This window comes from Trachinotus anak, unplaced genomic scaffold, assembly GCF_046630095.1.
Source record: "Trachinotus anak isolate AG129_WGS33_773 ecotype Australia unplaced genomic scaffold, CSIRO_AGI_Tana_v1 ptg000010l, whole genome shotgun sequence".
Classification (NCBI taxonomy): Eukaryota; Metazoa; Chordata; class Actinopteri; order Carangiformes; family Carangidae; genus Trachinotus; species Trachinotus anak.
In genome coordinates, this window is record NW_027273861.1 from 17,756,138 (window position 1) to 17,782,454 (window position 26,317).

The 26,317-nt window shown below is 40.2% G+C and overlaps 1 protein-coding gene across 3 annotated transcripts; it reads left to right on the top strand.

Annotated features, from left to right (window-relative positions):
• The first annotated feature begins 1,181 nt into the window (after window positions 1-1,181).
• Window positions 1,182-26,306, top strand: rubcn (rubicon autophagy regulator). Of its 3 annotated transcripts, none has more exons than XM_071488041.1 (22): window positions 1,182-1,802; window positions 4,046-4,199; window positions 4,924-5,007; window positions 6,960-7,119; window positions 7,359-7,465; window positions 7,706-7,931; window positions 8,715-9,140; window positions 10,633-10,728; window positions 11,595-11,710; window positions 12,001-12,199; window positions 12,409-12,516; window positions 13,483-13,557; window positions 16,384-16,444; window positions 16,716-16,848; window positions 16,999-17,144; window positions 17,631-17,695; window positions 18,058-18,296; window positions 19,289-19,350; window positions 19,515-19,668; window positions 19,840-19,933; window positions 23,203-24,667; window positions 24,763-26,306. In XM_071488041.1, the coding sequence occupies exons 1-21, from the start codon at window positions 1,765-1,767 to the stop codon at window positions 23,337-23,339; spliced, it is 2,880 nt and encodes a 959-aa protein (XP_071344142.1). In that variant the 5' UTR covers window positions 1,182-1,764; the 3' UTR covers window positions 23,340-24,667; window positions 24,763-26,306. The 3 variants fall into 3 exon arrangements, with proteins under 3 accessions (XP_071344142.1, XP_071344141.1, XP_071344143.1); XM_071488040.1 differs by having other exon boundaries at window positions 23,203-24,665; window positions 24,767-26,306; XM_071488042.1 differs by lacking the exon at window positions 13,483-13,557 and having other exon boundaries at window positions 1,183-1,802; window positions 23,203-24,665; window positions 24,767-26,306.
• Window positions 26,307-26,317: the final 11 nt, after the last annotated feature.

Sequence of the window (26,317 nt, forward strand, 5' to 3'; positions counted from 1 at the left end):
ACTGTACAACTGTCTCAACTCACCACTGCCATCAAGTGATAAACCTGATTCATGAGACCCTGTTTACATGGAGTCAGCACGCAGTTCAAGGCTGTGGTGCCATCATGTGGTGTGATATGAGAGTAGCTTCAAAGGTGCAGCTGACAGAAGGGAAGAGGGGGATGGGGGTGTTCAGGTCTCAGTGGTGTCACAAAGTTAAATACGTTTCAATGCAGTTATACAATGATGAAATCGTCCATATCCTGCTCATTTGTACCGGGTCGCGAGGGGGCTGGAGCCAATGGGGCGGGGTACACCCTGGACAGGACACCAATTTATCACAGGGCTGACATTTAGTGACAAGCAACCAGTTACACCTACGGGCAATTTAGAGTCACCAGTTTACTTGCATGTCTTTGGACTTGTGGGAGGAAGCTGAAGCCAGAGAACATGCAAACTCCATACAGAAAGAGGAAATGTGCCAAGTGTCAGAGTTTCTGCCACACCGTTTGCTTCTGGATGTATTACAGACTTTTTTCTATGAGCAGTTTCTCATTTGATTTCCCAGAAAATGTCTCCTTTCCTAACTACTTTTCCTTGACCTCATGACGTTTTCCATCGAGGTCAAGATGTGTAAGTGAGTCCGGCTGCACTTACACTAGACCTTTTTTCTTTTTAAACCAACTTTATTTATAACCTTATGACAATTGGACCATAAATGTTTCTTTCCTAACCGCAAAAACATACAGGACTGAATTTTTCAAAATAAGATAACATGAAGAGAAAACACACACGGAGAAAGTTGAAATAATAATTAAGTAAAAATAAGGAACTGAGCAAAGGATCAGAATAAATTATATTCAGACATAAGTATATAGAGTTTCCTGGCATGGGAGGTTCTGGCCTTTGTTGAATAGAAATTCATTTGTAGTGCAATCCACACTGGGGGATAACTTATTGTCATGTGTGTTCCACAATGATGATGCCTGTTCACTTGAAAATGTTTAATAAAGATGTTAAAAAATAGACATATTTTTCTCACCATGTAAGTAGTAACATATTAATATTAATACACACATTCTCTCTCTTTTAATTCTGGAGATTCTAAGTTACTGAAGATAAAACATTTTTCCTGCTCCACACAAGTCCAAAAACTGAAAACAAATTTGTTGATCAGAACTTCTTCTATATAGAGTTGTTCATGCAGACTTTTTTTGTATTGGTACCTTTATGTCTATGGTTTATGTAAGTAAAGTATCAGAGTATCTTTTCCTCTGCATATTAATCGATTGTCAACTCCAACATGGCAGTGAGACAGCAGTCATAGTTACAAAGCCAACTTGTACCAGCAGGCGGAAGCATTGGCCAAAGGTTATTCTGCGGCCCTGTCGCTCTTTCTTCACCAGCCACCTCAAAGGTTTCGATAATTCACTTGACATGCCTCATGCCTCGCAGAAAGCACAGCTAATCCGCAGGCTCAACAGCGGAAGAGAATGAACTCTGAGGTTATTTTGAGTAAAAGCGCGACGATGGTTAAAAAGTGGGCAGAGCAGAGGACAACACCCCCCGCCCACTCGCCGATGAGAGCGGTCATGCGGCCTCCACTGTTTTGATCCACGGCTCGGGACGAGCAGGAGCAGACATGGCGGAAGACTGGTGATCCGGGTGACTCTGTCAAGAGCAACCCTGCAACCGCTGATAAAAACTCCGTTGTACCAAGGAAGGCGGGAGAAAATATCGCTGAAGCTGGCAGCTTTGTACGGAGCTCTGTTCCTCCCGGAGGACATGGAGATCACGGAGGAGGGAGAGGCGGAGGAGCGCAGGTGAGTGACAGTCTGGGCTGGGCTGGCTATAGCCGGGTAGCCGGGCTAAGAGTGACCGTGGTGACATAAACAAGAAAACTAGAGACTGTATCACCGAGAACCCACTGTCTAGTTATTTCAAGACGACCAAAAGGTCCGGAAACTCACTTGAGTTGAGACACTAAATCTGCGGAGTAGCAGTGGAGGAGTACTGACGCTGGTTTGTAAACTAGCAGCGATGCTAGGCTAAGATAACCTGACATGTCAGGGTTTGACAGCTTTGAGACAGCATCATGAGTTCTGCAACCTGTCAAATCCAAAAGGTCAAGTGTTTGACTGAGTAGTCCTGTGTGAAAGTTTTCGTAGCGTCAAAGCAACATTGTTTTAACAGCTGAGGCACTGACTAGCTAATAGTTAACTGCGAGCTCCCCCTTAGCTAGGTTGTGCTAAGAGCTAACTAGCTAGCTGTCAAATCAAGTTGACATTTTCTAGCTCTTAGCTGTCGCTGCGTGTGCTGTGCGGAGTTATTTTCACACATTAGTTACAGACGTTATCAGGCAACGACTGGGGTTTTACTAATAGAATAAGCGAGCTGGACTGCTTGTTTTATTTCAGGCTGTTGACAATATTGTGTTGACATTACGATTAGTTTTCATGTGTTTTGGAGGAGCGTCGTGAGTAAATGCTGCACAAGTTCACTAAGATTTAACCCGGTGTGCTGTAACAGGAGCCTAATTTAACGTCCTTTCACTCGTAACTGTGCAAATATAGTGTAGTTATTGTTTTCATTTCAGTAGTTTGATTATTTAACGTAGAAATACTTGTCTTAATAGGACAACATAGGTACACAAGCCAAAAAAGTTAGAAACCACTGAGCTTCCCTTTAACATTGTGCTGTATTTTATAAGATGATCGTGTTTTTCTTTATGTTTTTCTTATTTATGTTCATCTGAAAAGTAACTAGTACATCCTGCTGTCAGATAAATGTAGTTGAGGAAAAAATACAACTAATCTCTCTGAAATGTGAAGTACTTCAAATCTATACTTAGTAAATGTATTTAGTTGTATTTCACCCCTGGATGAGCAGGGTACATCATGAACACCTTGAAATCATCTTCGTTTTTCCAAGAATTAAAGATCAGATTGTATAAACAAATCTCACTTGACCCTTGAGACAAACAAACACACACACACACACACACACACACACACACTCTCCTATAAACACAAACATGCCCAAACAAAACAGAGAGTTGTGAGGTTAATCTTTAACCTCAACAACCTCTTTGAGCCTTGTGAAATTTACTCCTTAATATCCAACACAACACAACACAACACAACACAACACAACACAACACAACACAACACAACAAACAAACCTCTGTTGTTGCATAAATATATCATGCTCTTCAATATGTGGAGAATGTTCTCTAACATTCAAACTCCCCCTCTCCATGTTACATGATGGCATTTGATCTGCTCAGCACTGCAGCTTTACAAAAAAAGCGTTGTTTTCATAAGTGCGCCATTCTCTGGTTTCATAGCCATTTTTTTGTGTATTTACACTGTCTTTGTCTTAGATATCATTTTTGGTATTTTAGGGAAAGAAAATACATTAATTGTCCTGGATTTAACTTTGGCCCTTCAAATGTTTTCAACTACAACCTAGTGACGTGTTTTAGGGCTGATTGTTGCGTCTTTATAATGCATTTAAGGACATTAAATGATAAAAACAAAAGCACGAGATGGCCATTTAAATTATGCACTCTAGGTTGTTGGTACCTTCTGGCTTTCAGCTTTACTGCTTACCTCAGGTGGAAAAAGAGGAACTCCTGGATATGAGCACGCACTTAATGACCTGTTAGAGAGTGTGACCTTTAACCTTTTAGTTCTGTATCTGACACTCTCTGAGCAACAGCTTTCCTTAGCTGCATCCTCAAGATAAGGTTTAACACCCTGGAATTGCACATTGCAAGCCCAGAATCTCAGACCTCTTGTTACGGGAATTAATGCCAATATTTATGTATCTGTCTATGTAGGAAAGGAGGTGGTAATATTGTTAGCACATTTATTCATGTTTTGAACTTCCAGGTAGTTATTGAGTAAAGTTTTCGTAACTTAACTGCTGAACAAGCAGTTTTCAATTTTGGGAGAGGTTTTTGTTCTTGTGAGTAATAATTCAAGCCACAACACAGCTAACACAAGCGCTTCTTTACCCTGTTCCTCATTCCTAAACTTCCTGCCTCACTCCTTCCTGCTACCAGGAGGGAGCACTGGAAACTGCTGTCCAGTCTGAAGACCACAGTGGAGGGTCTTGTGTCCACCAACAACCCCAATGTGTGGTCACGCTATGGGGGCCTGCAGCGGCTCCACAAGGACATGAATAACATCCTCAGCCATGGACTGAAGAATGAGCAGGTCAGGAGATCTGACTGATACAACTCTCCCTTTTGTAATCATTTGTTTTTTGTGTAATCTGTAAACTAAAAAAACTGCTGAACACTTTCAGTGTTAGCTCTGGTCAACTTTTGTTGCACTTTAACCTGTGAATCTGCATGGTTGGCCAACAGAAACAGTGTTGTCGTGATATGATCTGTGATTGAACATAGGGGTTATTGAGTCTGGCTGTGTCCCATAACCCTGTTTTGTATATACCCCACCATCAGACTACAAACTGCAGCAGTGGTTGGCTCAGTGTTTCCAGATTGCCTGTGTCACACTTCTGACATCACATTGTACTTGGGTGTGAAGGGACAAGGCAATACATGCCATTGGCAAATGTCATTGACAACCTACTGGGTTTACACTTCAGTTACATTACCAGTAAATGTAGACTTTACCTATGCCACATAATGTTCCCATTTTAGTGGGAAAGTTGCAGAAAAAACATTGAAGACCTTCACATCATTAGAAATTATGTAACAGGGAAGTTTCTCACTCACCAACACATTGTCAGGAATGTGTGCAACAGATTTTTATGTTAAGAGACAGGTGTTTCCTTTCATTATCAGTTGACCTCCCAAAATCCAGGGAAAAATATTGAAATTTGGGACACTCTTCCCCCCCACGATGGTTTATTGTGTTTATTGATGCTCCTCTTCTTTGTATGTGGGCCACGCTAACCACTGGTTTTGTGTTGCAGGTATACTACAAGCAGAGAGACTACTGGCCCTTTGTGTGGTGTGTTCGCTATATCAGCCCTCACCTTGCCTCGCATGTTGAACAGGTATGGTCACTGCCAGCCACACGCAGGGTGGCATTTAAATATTTTTGAGTTTAGTTGGGACACAGATCTCAAAGTTGCTCTAGACAGTTTTAAAAAAAATACAGATTTCAATTGTTAGTTGTTAAATCTCATTTAACATTGTTAGGTAGACTGACCTTTGGCTTTCAGGTTGTGAACTTTATTTGTTGTACAGTTTTCATCATGTCCCTCAAAAAATGTGATAATGTGAAACAAAATGTATTCTACACTACCCTTAATCTTAAGATGATTCACACCAACTGAGAAATAAAAGTCAATGTGTAGCAATTGTATTAGAGATGAGACTATACTGATAAGACATCAAACTTGAGGATGGAAAAAGTGAGCAGGGGAAAATTAGAAATGCATAATTAGCATTGCAAATGACATTGCTGTTAAAGGGAAAAAACCTTGTAATGCTGACAGTGATGAGCAGTCAGTTCCTATTTTTAAGAAGTTACTATGTGGGCATCTGTCTTTGATTTCCATCTGTTTTTCACACAGTAGTTTTATTTATCTCCTAATCATGAGTCATCTTGGTTTGTTTCAAAGCCTAATACAGCGTTGGAAAATTATGAGAACTTTTCAGGTTCCATGTTTACTGCAGAAGAGGAGCTTATGTGTTTCGGTTCTGTAATTCATTTTCACAGACAACGAGTGATGTCTACCCATGCATTTTTACTCACTCTGATTTCCACAGAGTATAACTCTTCTAGGAGGGAATAAGCTGGTGATTTTTTTCATATTTTAGCAGTGGCATTTTTTTGGTTTTCCCAACCAACCACTGTGGCAGGAGACGAATCCTCATTTAGCTAATAAATTGTCTTTTGCTTTGCTTGTTGGACAGTGAAAGTAGACATTGAATTTCGAACCTGTCTGCCTGCAGGACAAGAAACAATAATTCCTGCTTGTGTAAAGCTGTGCAGTTTTAGATGCGGTGAGAAGATGACCTCAGCAAAGTCACTACACTTCCTGGATTACCTAAGTTGTTGTGTTATGAAGTCATTCTTCATCTCCAGTCCTCTTTGTCAAGTGTTGACAATATTGTGCAGCAGCAGACAGACTTGGAGTCGTTGGAATCTAATCTTCTTTATGTCTGTTACTGTCCAGCAGGGCTTACAGCTCACTCAGCCATGATGCAATCATCATGTGACGATTTGTTGTTGATATCTTGTCTGCACTCTCCTAGTTTTGTGCTGATATGTTTCTCTCACTCCTCACTCCACTCATTGCTCTCTCTGTTCAGAGTGTCAAGCCAATCATCTACAACACACCATGTCAGTCCTATCTTAACCCAGGGTATCTGCTGGTATCTCTTGTAAAGTCTTCAAAAGCAATGAGTTAGTCACCTCAAAAAGGAGGTTATTTAAAAAATATGTTGAGACAAAAATTTTAAATAAAATGAACTATAGTTAACTGTTAAATACAGGTGGGAAGAACTGAAAGAAATGTCAGATAAATGTCAATAAATTCCTACAACAAATAATCGTAGATTGTCCCAGCTTTCATTCTTTGACATGACAGTGAGGAAGATATTGAACTGCATTCTATGCGATATTAAAAAACCTCTTTAAAAAAATGTACTTTTAGTGTGGTGAACACACGCAAACAGATTGAGTGTCATACCAACTGCCAGACTTAACTGGGCTACACACAAACAGCAGTATGTTTGGAGTAAACAGAAGATGTGGTTTGATGTCAACCACCGAAAACCCAGTGAAGATGATACCATGTTACTGGCTGCTATGTGGTTTATTTATCAGGGTAGACAACAAAAACAAAACAGATGAAGAGTTTACATATCACTAGTTTCAGTGTAGTAAAGAAGTATTAATATATGTTCTTTATACTGAAATGAAAAGCATTTTATAACCACTTCCCTCACAGATCTACTTCACATTTTCCTCTCTCTCTGCCTCTCTGTCCATCCTCAGTTCAGTCACCTGGAGCCGGTACTGAGCAGCGGGATGCAGAGTGCTGGTGAGAGCTACAAGGCCGAGCGCTGGCTGCTTCACAGCTTACAGGTTCACAAACTGTCGGCTCAGCTTCGGCCTCTGCTCAGGCATCTGGGACATACACGTAAATACTATAATGGTGAGTTGTCCAGTTTCATATATAAGAATTTGTGTGCACTGTAAACTTAAGTAAGAAAGTAATCGTGAAAATCAATTTCTGTTCTCCAATTCCCTTTGTGTCTATCCCTGTACTTCTGTATGAACTTCTCTGTTTCATTTTCTCTTTTTTGTGTCTTCACTTATGCCTTACAATGTATTGCTCTCCATATCTTCTCTCCTTCTCTGTTTTTCTCTCCTTGTATCTCTCTTGTCTTTCAGATGATGCCTTTCTGCTGAGTGAGCCCCACGTGACCGCCATGTTTCAGTGTCTGGAAGCTGTGGAGCAGAACAACCCCAAACTGCTAGCCCAAGTAGACACTGTTGGGGTGGGTCTGGTGAAATGACTTAAATGCTTGAGCTGTGCTTTAATAATGTCTCTCTGCTTTTTTTTTTTTTTTTTTTTAATCTTATACCCCATTATTTTGTTGTTCATCCTTTATCCATTTGTTGAATGTAGTTTTTTTGTAATTGCTGTGCCATAATGATGATGACTTCAAAATAAGGTTGTTTCAAGAAGAAGACCTAGGACATTGCCTTGAATTTCTTATTCCCTTTTCACCCACCAGCTATCCCCTCTGAAGGGCCCGCCATGTCTGGGTCTGTTGAAGAGCCAGAGCCTTTGTGTGTTGCCTGGGGCCAGTGGGACCTGGAGGAACCGTGACTCAGCCCCCCGAGGAGAATCTCTAAACCGCAGACTCACCACATCCAACTGCTCTCTGCGAGAAGCAGTCGCCACCAGCCACAAATCCGGGAACACTACGGGAGTCGGATCCCTAATCAGCAACAGCACAAGTGAGGAAAAGCTGAATTTTTCAGGGTTGGTGGGGGTTCATGTTGTGTGTTTTTTTTTTATGTGTAGGCTGACTGGCAGATTCGTATTGTTAGTTCTTTGGCCCAATTAAATGTAGGCAGACAGTTGACATGTTGATATCTCAAGTGGCAGATGTGTGTCACCACAAGAAGGTGAGCGATCAATGATATATTGACATGGAGCATGCTTTGGGTCATGAACTTTGTTGTTACAATTTTTGACCACATATGGGTTTGTGGTCATTTTTAGGAAAAGAAATTTAGTGAGAGTCCCACAAAATGATTTTCAGTGAACGATCTCACCAAAGAAAACCAGGATTGTGAAATGACAGTTTTTGAGGTTGCGCAATGAGTGAAGCAAATGAGAAAATGGTCACTATTCTGTAATCGGTATGTGGACAGATACAGGGGGTGCTGTCAGGGCATCTATGAATGGACTACAGTTTGTATGTGAATAGACTGACTGACTTAACCATACAGAGGCCTGATTGTTTGTGAACAAGGTTAGTTATTGAAGAATTTGTTGATAAAGCCTCTTAAACCTCAATGTCCTGAACTGGCTCACTAAAATGGATGAAACCAGCTTGGACTGGTTCTCCTAAGTATATTTGTATATTATTGTTGCTTTGCATTAAAAACAAACTTAATGTATAAGATAACCCTTGTCCATTCTACATGTGACCGTAGGTATTTCTTTTTAGGAAAATTTTGTTGTAAAAGCATGCTTCTTCACCCCCCTCACCTCATCTACATGTTGTGTTGCAGACACTACCTCTTCAGCCGGCAGCCTGGGAGCTCCCTGGGTGTGTGTGTCCAGGCCAGGGGAGAGCGAGTGGAATGTGACTCCCCCTCCTGTCCCCGTCTCGGTCCCTTCTATCTCCCTAACAGAGTCTCCCACTCCCAACTCCCTTCAGCCAGAGACTGGAGACTCTGGTGATGGCGACTATGATGATGGTCCAGAATACCTGGCTATTGGTAACCTGGGGCAACGCAGTCGCCGTGACTCCCAAAGCTCCACCCGCAGTAGTGAGCAGGGTGAAAACCTGGACCAGTCCCTGGAACAGAGTTCCCAGGCTCTGCCCCCACCCAGACGCTCATCTTTTTCAGAGGGCCAGAGGGGGCCAGGCCGTGGGTCCCGAGGACACACCCGCTCCTTTTCCGACACAGGGGTCAATCAGAAACTCAGGAATGGTAAGTAAACTTGAAGGTGACTCATTTGACAACAGGCAGGCTACCCACCATCTGCTTGTATGTTAGTTATGTTGTCCTGAATTAGAAAGGTTGAATTGAAATCTAAGTGTGGTTGACAAGCAACTGTATTTATTAATATTACTATTATTGATTTTTTTCAATAAAGTCAAGTAAGCATGAAGGATAAAACTGTTTTAGAATGAGCCTTTAGCTTTCTGCAGGTGATAGAAACATCTATTCTATTCCTCTGTGTTCCTTTTTTTTGCACACTGTCTGAGTTAAATGAGGGTGAGGTTTAGATTGAGTTACACTGTCGTAGGACACTGTGTAGTGTGTGTTCATTTATAACTGTGTAAGATGTGCTCAGGCCACATTCTCTCTCTGAAGGTGCACACTTCCTGTCTGACGCTTATTAACATCTCTGCTCTCGTTGCTCACTGTTTCCCCTTCTTGGCTTGAGGTGACTCTCTCTCTTTCTGCTCTATCTCTCGTGTCTATTTCTGCTGTTTGTGCGAAGGAGGGGCCCCCCGAAAAATCACCATAATAATAGAAGATCCAGTAGCAGGTTGGCAGTGCAGTTTCACTGTACTCCATCTCTTGATCCCTCCCACCCTTCTTTTTATTTTTCTCTGCATGGTGATGAACTCTCTCCATCCCTCTCATTTTCAGTTTTACCTTCAGGTTCATAATTTATGTATTTGGTTGTACAGGTTTTTTTTTTCACTGTTTTTGTTTTGGTTGTTTGTTTTATTCAGGTCAAATTGATGTGACTAAAGCCATGAATGATCACTTTCATTGTGTTATTCATGCACACACTTTTCATGACTTATTAGGGTTTTGATGAAAGTATCATGTTGTGTTCAAGTGTTCCTTCTGTTACAGTTATGCTTTATGCCAATGTCCTGATGGTGTACTGGCATTGACATTGAGAATCTTTCCTAATACTGTAATGGAACAATTAATGTTTACATGTCAAAGATTAATTAGCAGGAGCTTTCCTGTATTTGCTGTATGTACATGAGGTAGTTACAAAGAATGTAATTGCTGTACACTATAATTTAATTAAAGTTAAACTTTCTTTAATAAAAATAGTAATTGGGTCACTATTGTGTACCAGCTTTTGCATAGACGTGTATCACTTCTGTACCACTTAGAAATTTTTGTTAGCAGGGGAACACTAAATCTGTGCATCCCTGATTAAATTATACACACTGACTCTCATTATACTGACACTGATAAGGGTCAACAGTCAGCAGCCATATGTGTTTCTATGTGTTTCTGCATGCAATAAAATGAACCACATCCATTGATTTTATTGATTGTTTGACACAAAAACGATGACACAATAAAAGCATTGTTTAACCAGTTGCTTTCCCTGCTCTGTGTATAAATGATGCATGCTCCCATCAGTTTTTAAGAATTCGTTATCAATTTTATTGACTCTGGCTTTTAGGGGGTAAGAGGCAGCTAACATGGACTGTTTGTCTTTTAGAATCGGCAGGCGATGACTGCTGTATGAAGGACTATAGCCCCTTCTCAACTCAGTGCAGTGATTCCAGCACCCCCAGTTCTCTCTACATGGAGTCTCGTAAGTTTTCGGATGTTCTGTTTGTAATACCTAATCATGTGCTTTTTACAGTTCATTTTTTGGCTACTGTTGCACTTTTTCTGCATTTGACATATATTCATGTTTCAACTCCGTTGTTCTTGTCACAACAAAGTTGAAACAAGGATTACATATTTGAATTACTTATGCATTTAAATTAAAAAATCTGAAATTACAGTCATAAATATAGATAAAAATGTCTTTGTTTGTCACAGAGAACATGCTCTTATTTAGTAAAATTAATTTATATAGCACCTTTCACAGATAAAAATCAAAAAGTGCTTTACATCATAAATTAATTAATTAATCATAAATTTATTTATATATATATATATATATTTAGTGATTGTTTAAAGTTTAAGTCAGATGTGAGCCAAAGAAAGTCCACTGCAAACCTAAATACAGGAGGAAGCTGGACAGGAAAGCTGACATGACTGTTTCTTGGAAAAAAATTAGTTCCTGTATGTGAATGTGGTAAGTGTGTCAGCACATCCATTAACATGACACTCTGGATCATGAGCAGGAAGGTCAGAGAAAAGTTAATAAGTGTGTTTGTGAGTATAAAATGTTTTACTGGCCACAACATTTATCGTGAAGTTCATCTTACAAGACTTGGTGCATTACAGAGTTTATTGTTTAGATGAAAAGATATCCTGCTCTCGTGACATTGTTTTTTTTTTGAGCTTGGAATATTTAATGTTGTTAAGTTCATACCTATGTATAAAAACCAAACATTTATCTTGAAAGCTAAAACAGATTACATTAAAATTCCAACACTGAATCTCTTATGTGCATAATTGTAATGGTGTTTGTTGTGTGTTTGGTTGTGTATGTTTTGGGTGCTTCAGATGGGTCCCAGTACAGCAATGTGTCAGATGGGATGTTCAGGAAGCCGTCGGAGGGCCAGAGCCTCATCAGCTACTTGTCAGAGCAGGACTTTGGCAGCTGTGCAGACCTTGAAAAGGTCAGGGCTTGGTCCATTTGAACTAATGACTATTTACGTCTGGTGGTGGTGCTAATTGTTCAGTCAGTGGGTCAATCATTGATTTAGTCAAACTCTGTTTGTATGCCCTTTTTATGCAAGTGCTTTAAAAATGCAGGTTTAATTAGAAGAACTCAATACTAAATTTCAAATCCTGTTTGAAATAAAGGTTTGGAAAAGTACAGTCTTTAAGTTGAAATCACTGTTAGACAGTTGAAACAATGAAGTTAGTCTTCTCCCTTGGCTGATTTCTAATTTTCTGTGTTCTGTAGGAGAATGCTCATTTCAGCATTTCAGAGTCCCTCATTGCAGCCATTGAGCTGATGAAGTACAACCTGCGGCGTCAGGAGGAAGAGGGCGAGGAGGAGGGAGATAGCGACTGTGAAATTCAGCAGCTCAAGCAGAAGATTCGCCTGCGCAGGCAGCAGATACGTCGCAGCCGCCTGCCGCCCTGCACGACCTCTCATCACAGTAAGTCAGCATTAATAGTGGGGTGTGTAGATGTATTCAACATGATTTATATGTCTCAGTCTAAAATCTTTCCTTCTGGCTCAATAAATAGCCTCACTGGCATCATAGAATATACTGTATATTGTATACTTGTTATCTGCTACTGTTGATTTCTGTTGTTAATTTGCCTTTTTCTTTGTTTTGTCTCTTGTCTTCTTCCTCTCCAACAGTTTTTCACTCCACTGACAGCGGAGGCTCCAGAAGGAGCTCTCAGGACTCCTACCAGGGCCTGTCTGACTCTGGTTCAGCTGAGGAGGTGGAGGAATGTGAACTAAGAGGTAGAGACAGGGAATGAGGGAGCACCAGGGAAGCCTATCACGGAGGGGGGGGGCATATAAAAAAACATAAAATCACATTTATTTGTGGTCTTAACTGTCACAGCTGCTAAATCAGTATGACCGTGTGAACTTCTTCAATCCAGCTATATAACTGCACATTTCATGCATATGTCAGTTCAGTTAGCATCTTTTCACTTGAGCATGAACAGTCTACAGCTACAAATTTGAACTTTAACCAAAATATTTACAAAATATTTTCAATTTTTAATCAAAAATCCATAAGAATGCATTATCTGTCTGTGTGAATGAATTTGCATTCTGTTCCAGTTGTAACCTCATCGACCCACTGTCTTCATATTACTCACAAAGCATGCCATGTTTTACCATGGCCTATAAACATGGTTGTCTGAGTACAAAGTCTGTAGTGTCTGTGACAGTAAAATGATTTTATCAGTGTGGCTATTTATACAGACAGGACAGTCATGGAGTTGATAAATCTAGGATTTTTATGGTCACTAGATTGAAAGGGTGTGACTGGTGTTGGAAAGCCTCTTCTGTATTCCAGGCAGTCATTCTGAAACATTTTCTTCTGAGTTAGGGGAGCAGATGCCTGTTACTGTTATGTGTTACAAATAGTAGTCACAAGACCCTAATCACTAACATACATAAGTATTAGAACATGTAATTCTTTGATTCTATTAACATGGGTTGTGGGATTTTATGTGTGCTTGTACTTTCTGTTTCACTGTGATTGTGTGTAACTTCACCTCTCAGTACTGCAGTATGCATATACATAAGTGTTGTATCTTGGAGCTGTATAACTGCATGACTTCCACATGTACAGTATCAGTGCAGAATACTGTACAGTACATTTTGCCTGTGACACTGACACACAGCTCTGTGGAGTGTTAAAACTGTTTGTGTGTGTGGTGATGTTTGTGCTGAGTGTTAGTTTCTGTCTCTCAGATGGCTGTGAGGGTCAGTCCCTGCTGGCGGTGTCTCAGAACGGCCTCTCCCTGTCACTCGCCTCCCTCTTCTCAGGTATCTGCAGGCTGGACGGGTGGGCGAGGCTCCACAGATACATACTGACTGTTTACTGAGGCGGTGCTCCTCTGAGAGGAAGCTGATGGCTTCTCTCCAAACTGAAAATTTCTGTCTTTAATTCCTCCTGTTACACTGGGTGTGGCGTAAAGCACAATGTTTGCCAGTCCCAGTTTACAACTGATTTTTCATCTTTTTTTAGTCCTACTGATTGAGTCTGTCCAAAAAACTCTCTGTACATTTACAGTGTCAACCCCAAAACCCCAAGCATGTATTTTTCAGATATTTCACATATATATAAAATTTTATATTTTCATTCATATTTTTTAGAAATTCCTGTCCTGTCCAGCTTTAAGTTGTAATTTTTCCCTACTTCTCTTAGGTTTTTGATTTACATGTTTAGTTTTAGTGCATGTTGGCTCAGTAGGATTGTGTTGATAAATAAAATAGATACATCAAATCAAAGCTATTACACCCTTTATGGGGCAGGTAATCAGCTGTCAATAATTAGTTATTGTCCTTTGAGTTAATAATGTTCAGCAGTTAAAAGACTCACAGCAGCTATTGGACTTAAGTGGTCGTGTTATTCAGATTAAAAAGTTTATTCTCCTATTTGGTTCTTCAGTAGGCTCCAAATAAAACTCGATAGTAGGGTGGAGAATGTTGTAAGTTTTCAGTTTGGAGTTGAGCCAGCTGCCTCCTCGCATCTGCTGAATTGCGCACTTGGCTGTTTGTGATGGTGCTTGTTGCTCCAGGCTTTTGGTGGTGCAGGAGGACAAATGTGCCTGTGCATGTCAGAGTTCAGGGAGGTTCATGGGAGGAGATTGATGAGCTAACAAGTTGCATTTTGTGGTGACTGCAACTACAGGATTTATTCACTTATTTATCCATCAAACCATCCATCTATTCATCCATCAAACCACCCCATTATTCATTATCTCCAAAGTGGTCCCAGTGAGAATGAGGTGTGATTGCTATCACATACATCTTTCTACTTTGTCGTTCCTTTTTAAAGTTTGAAGTCAATCCAGTACAAGTTGTTTCTTTTGTGGGGTGTGGCAAAATGATTCAATGATTTTTTTTATTGAAAGCACAAAGGTGGTGTTGTCTGAAACTCACTATGAACATTATTAGAGTTGGAAAATACATATGTCAGTATAATATCACATTATGATAAAGGAGAAGACCAGATGTTGCTAAGGATTTTGGCTATGGTATTATCGTGTTATTAATTAAAATATATGTTTTTTTTGGTCTGCATTAAGTGATATATTTTTGTGTTCATAGTAGGCTGTTTATTGAACAGCCTCAAGGATTATTTTTTATTGTTTATTGAATGCCTCAATTGATACTGATATTCCCAAATGATTTATACTTGATTGAATCCCTTAATCAAAATAACTTCATTTAACCTAAATTTAGTAACTTAATCATAATCAAAATGACTAAACAAAACTTGAAATGATAAGTGTGATTACTCTTTGGTAACTCTTTGGTTATCAAATGAATTAATTTTCTGAGAATAGCCTTAGTCATCACTAAAAGAATGTCATATTATTGATATGGAGATGTTTGATCAAGATATATTGGTACTTGATTTAGTCAGTATTCCCTGAGTCCTCAACCTAATCAGAAGGACCAGCACTTTCTAAAATGTTCTTTTAAGCAAATCTTATTTAGACGTCATGGCGTATACAGTATTTGCCAATGGCAGTTTTGATTTAGAGTACAACACATATGGGAATGATAAACAGATTAATGAATTAATCTTGCCTAATGCCAGTGATGAAATATTCCTCCTAATCTCACACCCTTTCTAATTGTGCTGCAATTGCACCTCACTTCTCTGGACACAGAATTACTGAAAGTCAATCACCATGTTAACATGCCAGATGAAAATCTCCCTGTGCCTGTACAGTAGTATCAGTTTGTAGCCAACAATCTTCCCAACCCCCCTGTACAAATTAGGCCAAAGAATTATTATGTGGTCAGATGATCTTCACTCACCATTTAGGCCAATCGGATTAGTGCCTATGAAACTAAAACCAGATTATTATTATTATTATTATTATTTTATTTTATTTTTTTTTTAATAATTCCAATTGAAAATAAGTCTGCACATGAACAACAAAAGCTATTTGTTGATTCCTTCTGAGGACTAACTTGCTTATTCAATTCTTTACTGCTGTGTGACAGCTGTGAACCTAACCAGTGTTTTATGTGAGCAAATGTTGATCCTCTGATAGACAGAAGCTGCTGTAATTATACAACAATCCACACAGGTGGTCTCCTGTTCTGCCAAACCTCTACTGCTTCATGTCTTTGCTTCACATGTTGGTTGTGGAGTTTTATCTCTACTCTACTTTTGAATCTCTTTGGCTTTCCTATATGCTACCTGTTAAAATATATAATTAAATATGCCTGAACTTAATTAGATGTTATTGTGGTTTTTCAGGGAATTCCATTCAAGTATGGAAAAGGAAATTGACTTCCTGGATTTGTCTTACATTTGTATCCCTGATCTCATCTCTCTTAAGTCATTTCTTCTCACAACATTGAACAGTGCTTAGCTGTGGCAAATGGTCCCCTACACCTGTGATGAGAATTTAACACCGTCCACCAGCCAACTGCTGGTATATTTTTATTCAAATAAAATATCGATCATTTGACAACTTCACTCTGAATGTCACAAAATTTGGAATTTATTGCATAACTAATAATAATTTTCTAGTCTCTGTGGCTGGTGGATAAAAGCATTTTCTCATCCTTGTACCTGTCTCTGCTCCTAAGTGTTCAAGTCTCTGTTATTTTTTACTGTTCTTCCAGATGCAGACATAAAGCGCAGTGTGAGCTCCAGCACCAGGTCATTTCTCAGCTCAGAGTCCATGTAAGTAAAATAGACACTAAATCCTTTATACTCTTATTTCTCATAATCCATATAATTGTTACTTGATTTACCCACAGAAAAAAATCACACATTGGGGAAAAAACAAAATCATGACTTTCCCAAGGTAATTTCATTTAGAAAGTTAACCGTTTTCCATTTTTGGTGGTAATATAATCCACATTTGGGATTTTATGTTGGTTCTGTGGATTCGATGAAAACAGAACAAACTGAAGCATTTTTAAAATTGATTATCTCTTTTGTCTGTTTCCAGATCTCCATCCTTCCTCCAGTCTAACTCTGCTGAGTCAGTAGCCATGGGTTTGCTCAGACAGTTTGAGGGCATGCAGCTTCCTGCAGCCTCGGAGCTTGACTGGCTGGTCCCAGAACAGGACGCTCCACAGAAGGTACAACATTTTGTTTACATACTGTAAAGTAATTGGCAGAATAGCAGAATTCAGCTCTCCGCACATGGCACTCAACTTGCAATAACTGATCTAGAGAAGTCAGGAGGACGACAAACTGAACACATACAATTCTTTTTTGCTGTCTCCCAGCTGCTGCCCATTCCTGACTCTCTGCCAATCTCACCTGATGACGGTGAACATGCAGACATCTACAAATTGAGAATCCGAGTCCGTGGCAACCTTGAGTGGGCACCGCCTCGACCGCAGATCATCTTCAACATTCACCCTGCCCCCAAGTGAGTCCACATTAGGTGTCAACTCCCCTCACAGACACTCTGAATAATAATTAGTGTCTGTGTCTGTGAGGGGAGACTAAATAATTAGAAGTATTTGATAATGAGCTGCAAATTACAACAGAATAGGCTGGGCAGGATTTAAAAGGATTTTTCTGGTTCAGAACTGATCACAAGACTGCAGGCTTCATCTCATTATGGCACACCTATCATAATAACTGAGTGGAGACACAGTGACTGTAATGTGAAATGTTGTGAGCTCTGAAATATGTTTAGTTTTCCAAGTAAGCTGCTTCCAGCTGTCTTTGTGGTTTTGTCAGAAAACTGTTCGTGTACACAAATAGTGATCTAATTGGCCTTTAATTCTATTGGCCACATGTGTGCATTAATTCATAATAATTCATATTCCCCTTAATAAAGGTTAGTCCTTTGTCCTGGCTCTTTGTCCTACAAAATATATTTTGCTTACATGTTGTCTTTCTCTGTCAGGAGGAAGATAGTTGTGGCTAAACAGAACTACCGCTGTGCTGGCTGTGGCACCCGCATCGACCCAGGTGTGATCAGCAGTCCCAGAAATCCCTCTGTACAACCAGAAATTAAATGTTTTTGCTGTTCTTGAAATCTTTACAAGGGATTTAAGTTTTAACATACATTTGAGCATGTTTCCATTCAAACTGTATCAAAGCATTGAAATTTTGTTTACATTTACAGTTTTCAGTTGTTTTTAATATCATTTCATGAACAGAAAGTACAACTGTAAAACTTAAAAATAGTCTCTTTCCAATTTGATCAGCAGGCCTAAAATGTGGTATTTCCCTTTATGTAGAGATATTTTTACTTTTTGTACTCAAACATGTGTCCATTGCAAATTCTTACCTCTACCTTGCTTGTGTTTCTGCTGCCTGGCCCCCCTCAGACTATATTAAGCGACTTCGTTATTGTGAATACCTTGGCCGTTACTTCTGCCAGTGCTGTCATGAGAACTCCCAGGCGGTGGTTCCAGGCCGAGTGCTGAGGAAGTGGGACTTCAGCAAGTACTATGTCAGCAACTTTGCCCGGGACTTGCTGAGCAAGATCGCTGGAGACCCACTGTTCAACCCCAATGACATCAACAGCAGCCTGTACAAGAAGATCAAAGCTCTTGAGGCTGTCAGGGTGAGTATACAGGCAACATATACAGGCATTGGCCAGATGGTTGCAAATTTTGGCTGTGTGTGTTTGTGTGTGTTTGTGTTTGTTTTTAACAGTGACTGTAGTGGGAATCCCACCACCAATAGTGAGTTTCAATTGTTTTTAAAAATCAGCTGATAAAATTGTGTAATTTAAATAGGCACCATCCACCAAAAAAATGTTGATGCTGTTTGCTGAGCATGAATTTTCCTAATTGTATAATAGCAAACTTGTGACTGATTTTACTGCTCAAATTATCTGGGCGTAAAATCAGAATGAATAGAGCCATTCATGCCAATAACAACTACCATGAAGATGATGCTAAAAAAAGACTAATTGCTTCAGGGTTGCTGCTCTGTGGCCAGCAGTAGTACGAGACTGTCTAAACCATGCAGTACATTTGATGCTTGCTCAGTCCTTTATCAGCACAGATGATTGAAGCTGTCTTTTTGTTCCTTACGCAGGGAACACACTGGATGTGTGGCATGTGCGTTGCGGCTGTGCAAAAATGTGTGTGTTCACACTGGCTTCTACTGCCAACTCTATCTCTCTACATTTGCAGGATACTTTAATGTTGGATTTCTCTTCATTATAAATTCATTTCTGAATGCTCTAAAATGGTTAAAAAATATATTTATATTTTTTCATGCCTATGACATATTCAGATTCAGCCTAGACATAGAGACTACAGTGGAAGGTGTCAGCTTTGTGTAATATTGCTGGTATGATGTCAAAATGACTGTCAACAGGTCTTTTCCCTGTTGATTTTTGCTGGGAGACACGTGCGTCATGCGTTAAAAATAGGCGAGATCATGTGACACAGCATGTTTTTAACATGGACGCTGAAATGAAAAAGATGTTCTATAGGTGCTGTTCCTGGCCTTATCCTTATGTTTCACACAATAGTTACAATAGTGTTTTTGTTGTCATTGTCTGTTGAAGTAACCAGATATTTCTTATTCAATTTTATTGTTTAGGTTTTGAGGGTGCAGCTGTTTCACATGAAAAATCTCTTCAAGACCTGTCGTTTTGCCAAAGAGTAAGAAATCTGTTTGTGCATGTTCTTAAATTTCACAATACTTTTGATATCTCACAAAATTACGCTCCCTGTTAACACGGGCATCACCATTGTGTGTGTCTGTGTGTGTCTGTGTGTGTCTGTGTGTGTGTCTGTGTGTGTCTGTGTGTGTGTGTGTGTCTCAGGGTGCTGGAACAGTTTGACAGCCTCCCAGGTCACCTGACCGAGGACCTTCACCTGTTCTCCCTCAATGACCTCACTGCTGTGCGCAACGGGGAACTGGCTCCCCGAATGAAAGAGCTGCTTAAACTTGGTACCATGCACGTAGCTGGCTGTGTGGTAAGATAACCATCTACTTTGGAGAGATTTGTCACAGTGATTTTACACTTTCAGGGAAGAGATCAGTCACATCAGGAGCTGAAATCAGTAAATAACCAGATATTTCGAAAACCCATTTGATCTTAATCCAGTGTGTGGCTTTTCTGTCACCTTTGCTTCGATCCTCTCCAGCTGTGCCAGGCGAAGGGTTTTGTGTGCGAGTTCTGTGGCAACGACAAAGACATCATCTTCCCCTTCCAGCTGAACAAGTGCCAACGCTGCGAAGGTGAGCCCTCTCTGCTGGTGGCAGGCCTGGGCGGCTCCAGAGCCCCCTCCCCCCGCCCCATCATTCCAATTTCCTGGAGAGACTGGAAGATCTCCAAACCTCGTAGCCTGGCAAGGGCTCTCTCCCGAGACAGGAAAGAGGGGGAGGGAGGGGAAGAGGATTTAGAGCTAGAGGGGGATCAGAGTGGAGAGCAAGAAGAGGGGGGACAGATGGGGGAAGAGCAAAGGGATACAACAGAAGAGAAACAGGAAAGAGGAGGAATATTCCAAGCTTTCGCTCCTGGAAAGCTGGTTAAAGTTTTCTCCAGGAGTAAAGACAATGAAGGGGAGCATGAGATGACAGGTAGGACAGAGTCAGAAAGGGAGGAAGAGAGAGAGCTGCAAGGAAATGATCGTGGGGAGGAATCTAGCAAAAGGAGAGAAAAGAAAAAGGAAGGGAGAGATACGCATGCAAAAAAGGAAAAAGTAAATTTGTTGAAAGTTCTTCAAATAGACAGACTAAAGAAGAGCATCTCAAAAGGAGACAGATGTGACAGTGACAGTGAAACATGCAGCAGTATGGAGAGTTTAGATGAAGTAGGACAAGAGAGGAAGGGACATCGGAAGGTTTCACGGTTACTGAGTCTATCGAAGAGTTTCTCAAAAACAGAGCTGGAATGTGAAGGGAAAACAGAAGTGAAAGTGGAAGAGTCTGAAAATCAGTTTTTGGAGAAACCAACAGTAACTGAAGAGAAGGAGAAAACCAAGTGGGAGGTTGAGGAGAATAATGACATGCAAGATAAAGCCAAAATGGACGCAGCTGAAACGGTAAAATCTGAATCTGGTGCAGAAAAAGGAGAGAAAAATCTAAAACCTAGAAAGCTAAGGCCTCATCAGCTGTCAGGTATTTTTTCCAGAGGGAAAAGCAGGAGAGAGGAGGATAAAAGTGGGGAAAGTGATGGGAAAAGAGAGGTAGAAACTGAGGAGGAAGGCGAAAAAGAATCAACCGTCATAACCCAGACTAACTGGAGAGGTCGCAAAACCCGCAGAGCCAGGAGAGTAACCAAAGGCAGGAAGACAAGGGAAGGAATAGAAAAGGACAGCAACACAGAGGGTGGAGAGACAAATGACACAGATGATTGTAGTGAGAGAGGCGAAGGACAAGAGTAAGAGCAATAAAAAGCTAAGACATACTCAAACTACGAAGGGTAAGACATCCTGTCTCCTGCAATGTAATCAGCCAAGTTACAGTACACGAGATAGCTAAAAGGTTAATATTTGATGGACTGTAAATTGTATGTGTCCAGATACTGATGACTGATTGTTGGTAACAGTTAGCTGAAGGCGTATAAAGCAAAAGTCTATAGTTGTTTTAGGTTTAAAGAGGTTACAGTTCCCTCTTGTTTTACATGGTTTTATTTTTTATCCTCGATACTGTAGACTTCAAATACTGTCTTGCAGGGCTGCACAATTACAACTACATTGACAAGTGTGAATATTTAGACTTTTTTTGCCTTTACAATCAACCTGACAGCAATGTTTACAATATCAAATAAACAAATGTTATAGGTGTTAAGTAACATTAAAGGAACGTTTTGGGAAATATGCTTATTGACTTTGTTGCTTAGAAAAGGGGCGGAGCTAGGCTGGCTTTCACTGATGGTAACAATATCTGCCTGCCAGTAACCTTAAAGCTCACTAATTCACATGTTTTATCTTGTTTGCTTAGAACTTGTAAAAAATGAATTACAGTTTGTGGCGGGTCTTGGGTCAGACTATCTGTTGGCTGGGTGCAGTGGCTTCCTTCTAGCTGTAGCGTCATATTTAGCAGACACATAGATAGACAGTGGTATTGATTTTCTCATCTAATTATCAGCATGAATAAAAATAAGCATGTTTCCCATTATGCTAAACATGTTTTTGCCCTTCATCACGATCTGAGTATCAGATTAATTTTGCAGTTCTTTTGTATTTCTCCCTTCAACCTTGCACACCCTTTCAACTGTCTGGTGGTTTGACTCTCACACTTTTCCACTACTGCTCCCATTTGTCGCTCAGTTCCTGGCACTATGGTTGTGTTGGTGTTTCTTGGCTTTGCACAGCTGGTGGAGGGAAGATATTTTGGCAGCTATTTGGTACCGGGTGTCTTTTGGCTTAGATTCTGGAGGTGTCGGTGTGTCACCACTGGTTTAGCTTCCTGTCTTTGGCTCTGAGCTCTGCACTGTTTTTAACTTGGCCTCAGCCTGTCACTATCAGATGGATTGCGGCCAAGTCAAGATAATTTCTTGCGCTAGAAATGGTGGATGATACCAAAGTGGTGTTTCACTCATGCATGTTTACATTTCAGCTTGCTTTGGTCATGAATTTCAGTCTGGATATTCGTAAGAGTAGTCTATTACACATGTTGCCCCAGAGAGCCTGTGGAGGTTTTTTTTTTAATCTAGTCATACACAACTCACAGTGGGGAAATTTGCAAATTAGCTTAGGCTGATTTCCCTGTTGTCTCTTTGAAATCAGCAGAAGTAGTGTTTTAGATAGATGTGGACTCTTCCTCCACCTCAGAGGAAACATTGTGCCTATTGTTGTGCTGCCTCATCTGGGATGTTTTGAACCCATTTTGTTTTTCTTTAGATTTTTGTCGAAGGAAGAATGTCTTATGATACGAGATGACTACATGTGTCAGAAAGAATGAATGTGTTATTTATGCTTTTTAGTTGCTTTTACATCTGCATGATATTATTTAAGCTACATCTTAATGTGAACTTGAAATAAACACTATTTTTGAATTTGAATGGCTTGTCATTTCATCAAATTTATTTTTTTCATTGCATTTGGAAACAGAAACAGATAGGGATAGGGATCTGCTATCTTTAGAAGCAGATGAGTTGAGAGATTGAAGAGTTGTGAAGGGCCCCTGAAAGAACGGATTGTGTCTGTCTGAACAGGTTTAGGGTGTGTGTGTCTGTGTGTGTCCCAGGATATCAGCTTTCTCACATACCTGCCTCCTCCTGCCTTCTGCCTCGCTGTCCTAAACTCCTGCACCTTTTATACTCCCCTCCTCACCCTTCCTCCCTCAGGTCTGATCGTGATTGGCTGTTGTGTTTGCTGCTGTCAGTAAACTGGTTTAACTGGTTTACGACTTCTATGTGAACACTGCTGCATTGTTTGGTTTAGGAGCTGGGAGTGGCTCTCTGTGTTATCTTCCTCTGTTAAGATGACACATTTGTGCTGTAAATGCTTTTAACTGTCATGTCACTGACCCTTATTTTCGCATTCTTTCTCCCTTTTCAGAGTGTCATGCATGTTACCATCGCAGCTGCTTCCGGTCAGGTAAAGACTGTCCTCGATGTCAGCGGCTGGCAGAGCGGAGAGAGAGGATGGCACGCAAAAACATGGAGGAACAAGAAGACGAGGGAGGTGGGACCTAGTGCTTGTAACAGAGGAAGCTCAGAGACAAGAGAAGAAGAAAGAAGAGCACAACGCGACCATGATTGTAGGGACTGACCACCTCTCTTTCCGTTCCAGTCTTCTCAGGCCTGGGTGACAGTACTCGAAGCAAACAGCTGTTTTAATGTCAATAGACCTGAAAGAGACCCATACATTTTTTCTCCAAGCTCTTTTCACACATGCTGCGAATGCTCTGTGAATGCATCCTGTTTGAACAAGAGTCATTTCAGTCAGTATTTGAATTGAGTTTTCATATTTTGAAAATATTCAAACTTTTCCTCCACAATTTTGCATCTGCTCATCCACAGAATGTTGGTCCTAAAATGATAATTTCATTTATTTTCCTTGTACCTTAAATTAAAATGAAAGGTCCTGCATGTAGGATTAGAAAATATTTATTTTGGCAACACCCAGTGACAGTATCAGAAAATCTGAAAAATCTGACAATCATTGCCGCTCCAAAAATATGTTTTGAAATCGAACATTTTGGTGTGTGAGAGAGGTAAGAACACACACATTGTGTGCTGCACTCGTGCACAGTTCAGAAAGCTTGTGTGAAAAAAAATCTACTATTTTGTGTGAGAAAGTTATGTGTGAATGACAAAACGTGCTGCCTTACAGGGATATTTGACACCAGACCTGTTACAGCTACATGTGTGAAAAGGGCCTGAGATTCACTAAATGTCTTGACACTTAGTTCTTCTGTGGTAAAATAAATATATTTGACATTTAAGTGGATCAGAAAAACAAATGTTTGCTCAGACTGTTGTACCCAGGATTGATATTTCTCCTTCCTACAATTGCAGCTTCTGGCAACTGCTTCGACTCTGGTGATTTTACTGGCTACTGGCTTAGCTGAACTTTGTTTTCGTGACCTAAAATGAAATGGTGTATTTAAAAAAAAAAAAAAATCTAATATTAAGTAAAAGTTTAGATCTGTTTTATGATTTGACTCATTTTCAGTGCAGATATTGTACTGAAGCTATCCTGCCCTTTATTTTGAGTTTTTTGTTTAGATTTTAAATTACTGAAGACATTTAATTAATCCCTTCTCCTCCCTGACCCTTACTGTCATGTTTTAAGCTGTTTTAGCCACGCTAATGTGCCTCTGGGACCAATGAACTTAGACTGGCAGAGCTGGTGGAGTTACATTGGATAGCTGAATTTATAGAAGGACTGCACTTCAGGAGGAGGTTTCAGAGTCAGTGTTGTAAATATTTTTAATGAAACTACAAATGCTCCATTCTTTGTGCTGCTTTGTGTGTGTGTGGTTGCTAGAAAATGCTGTGTGAATATGAATGCTGGGTGTGTGTGTGTGTGTGTGTGTGTGTGTGTGTGTGTGTGTGTGTGTGTGTGTGTGTGTGTGTGTGTGTGTGTGTGTGTGTGTGTGTGTGTGTGTGTGAGTGAGAGTGTGTGAGAGAGAGTGTGTGAGAGAGTGTATGAGTATGTATGTACACACGTCTACCTGCTGTACATGCAGCCATGCACAAACGGTTTGCACCAGCCTAATCAGCACTTGCCTGTTTTCTAACATTGTAGGTTTTGGAATAATAGAGAGTCCAGTTAATTGCACTGATCGTGTCTGTATGTGTTGGAGGGGTGAGTCGGGATGGTCACTCTCTTTGGGGATTTTTCAGATGCTCATTATTAGAGAATCTTCACCATGAATTGTCCTTGTTTCTTTAATGAAGCTCCTGTCACCTGGGTTGCACTACATTGTGAAGGGTTTAGATCCTCAGTTTAACTGTAATTATCCATTACTCTTAACATGCCACAGAAGCATTAATGACCTCTGGACTGAAATCTTTCATATTAAAGTGGGGTTTCTCCTCCAACAGATCATAGAAGTCTGGCATAGTGGTTCCTAACCCCTCGCTTCTCACTTGTGACCCCTCAAAAGAATATTTTGACATTTTGGAAAATATACTTCTTTGCTCTTTTGGCAAAGTTCAATGAGAAGACTGATACCACTCACATGTCTGTAAGCTTAATATGCAGCTGGGGCCAGTTCAATGAAACAATCCTTCTCAGATTGTTTTATGTGAGTGAGCTCAAAGATGTACCCTGTATCTAACAAGATTAATGTGCGTAATTTGGAAAAACAGGATGACGCACCTGAGGTGTCCTGGGTTTGGAACCCCTGATCTAGTTACATTTTGTTGTCATTTTTCACTTGTTAAAAGCATATCTGGACTGAAACTCCAAAAAAAAAAAAAAAAAAAATCTTGTGACTCACTTTGCATTTAGGGCTTCATCAGAATTGTGCAAAAGTGCTGTTTCTATAGTGAGTTAAAATAACCAGCAGCCTGAGGTGTTGCTTTTAAAAATGTTAGGTAACTTCTTTTTACAGGATGATCCAAGAGTTTTTAGGGAAGAGTGAATATATGTTCATGTCATAGTTAATAAAAGAAGGAAGGATGTGGGAAAACAAATTTGCCCCCCACTGGTTAAACCAAACATTTCAGAAATTAGATTTTTATACCCAGGATTTTGTTCTAATACGGTTTTATACGTATAAACCTTTTAATGGATTAGGCTCCAGGGTACATACCATCCTGTACAGCCCCGCATGACATGAACACACTCTTCATGAGATGCTGCTTAGAGCAATAAATATTCGTGCCCTGTAGCCCTCACAGATGAGCAATGAAGAGATAAACTGCACCGGTGTCTTTTCATTTTAAGCAGGCTGCTTTTAAAGGAAACACTGAACTCCTCACTTCATGGTTTCTGAACAAAGCGACCAAACGACTCCGCTGAAAAAACCTCCCCAGCTCCGCAGATTGTTTGTCCTTGGATTGCCTTTAACATGGAGGCGTGTGGAGATTTAAAGTGCACTACAGATTAAAATGTCTATCATTAAAAATGTTAATTATTGTTATTATGATTATTATTTGTGTTGATTTGCTCTGTTATTCTGTTGACAATAAAAGAATGGCTAGACTGTTCATGAGGGTCT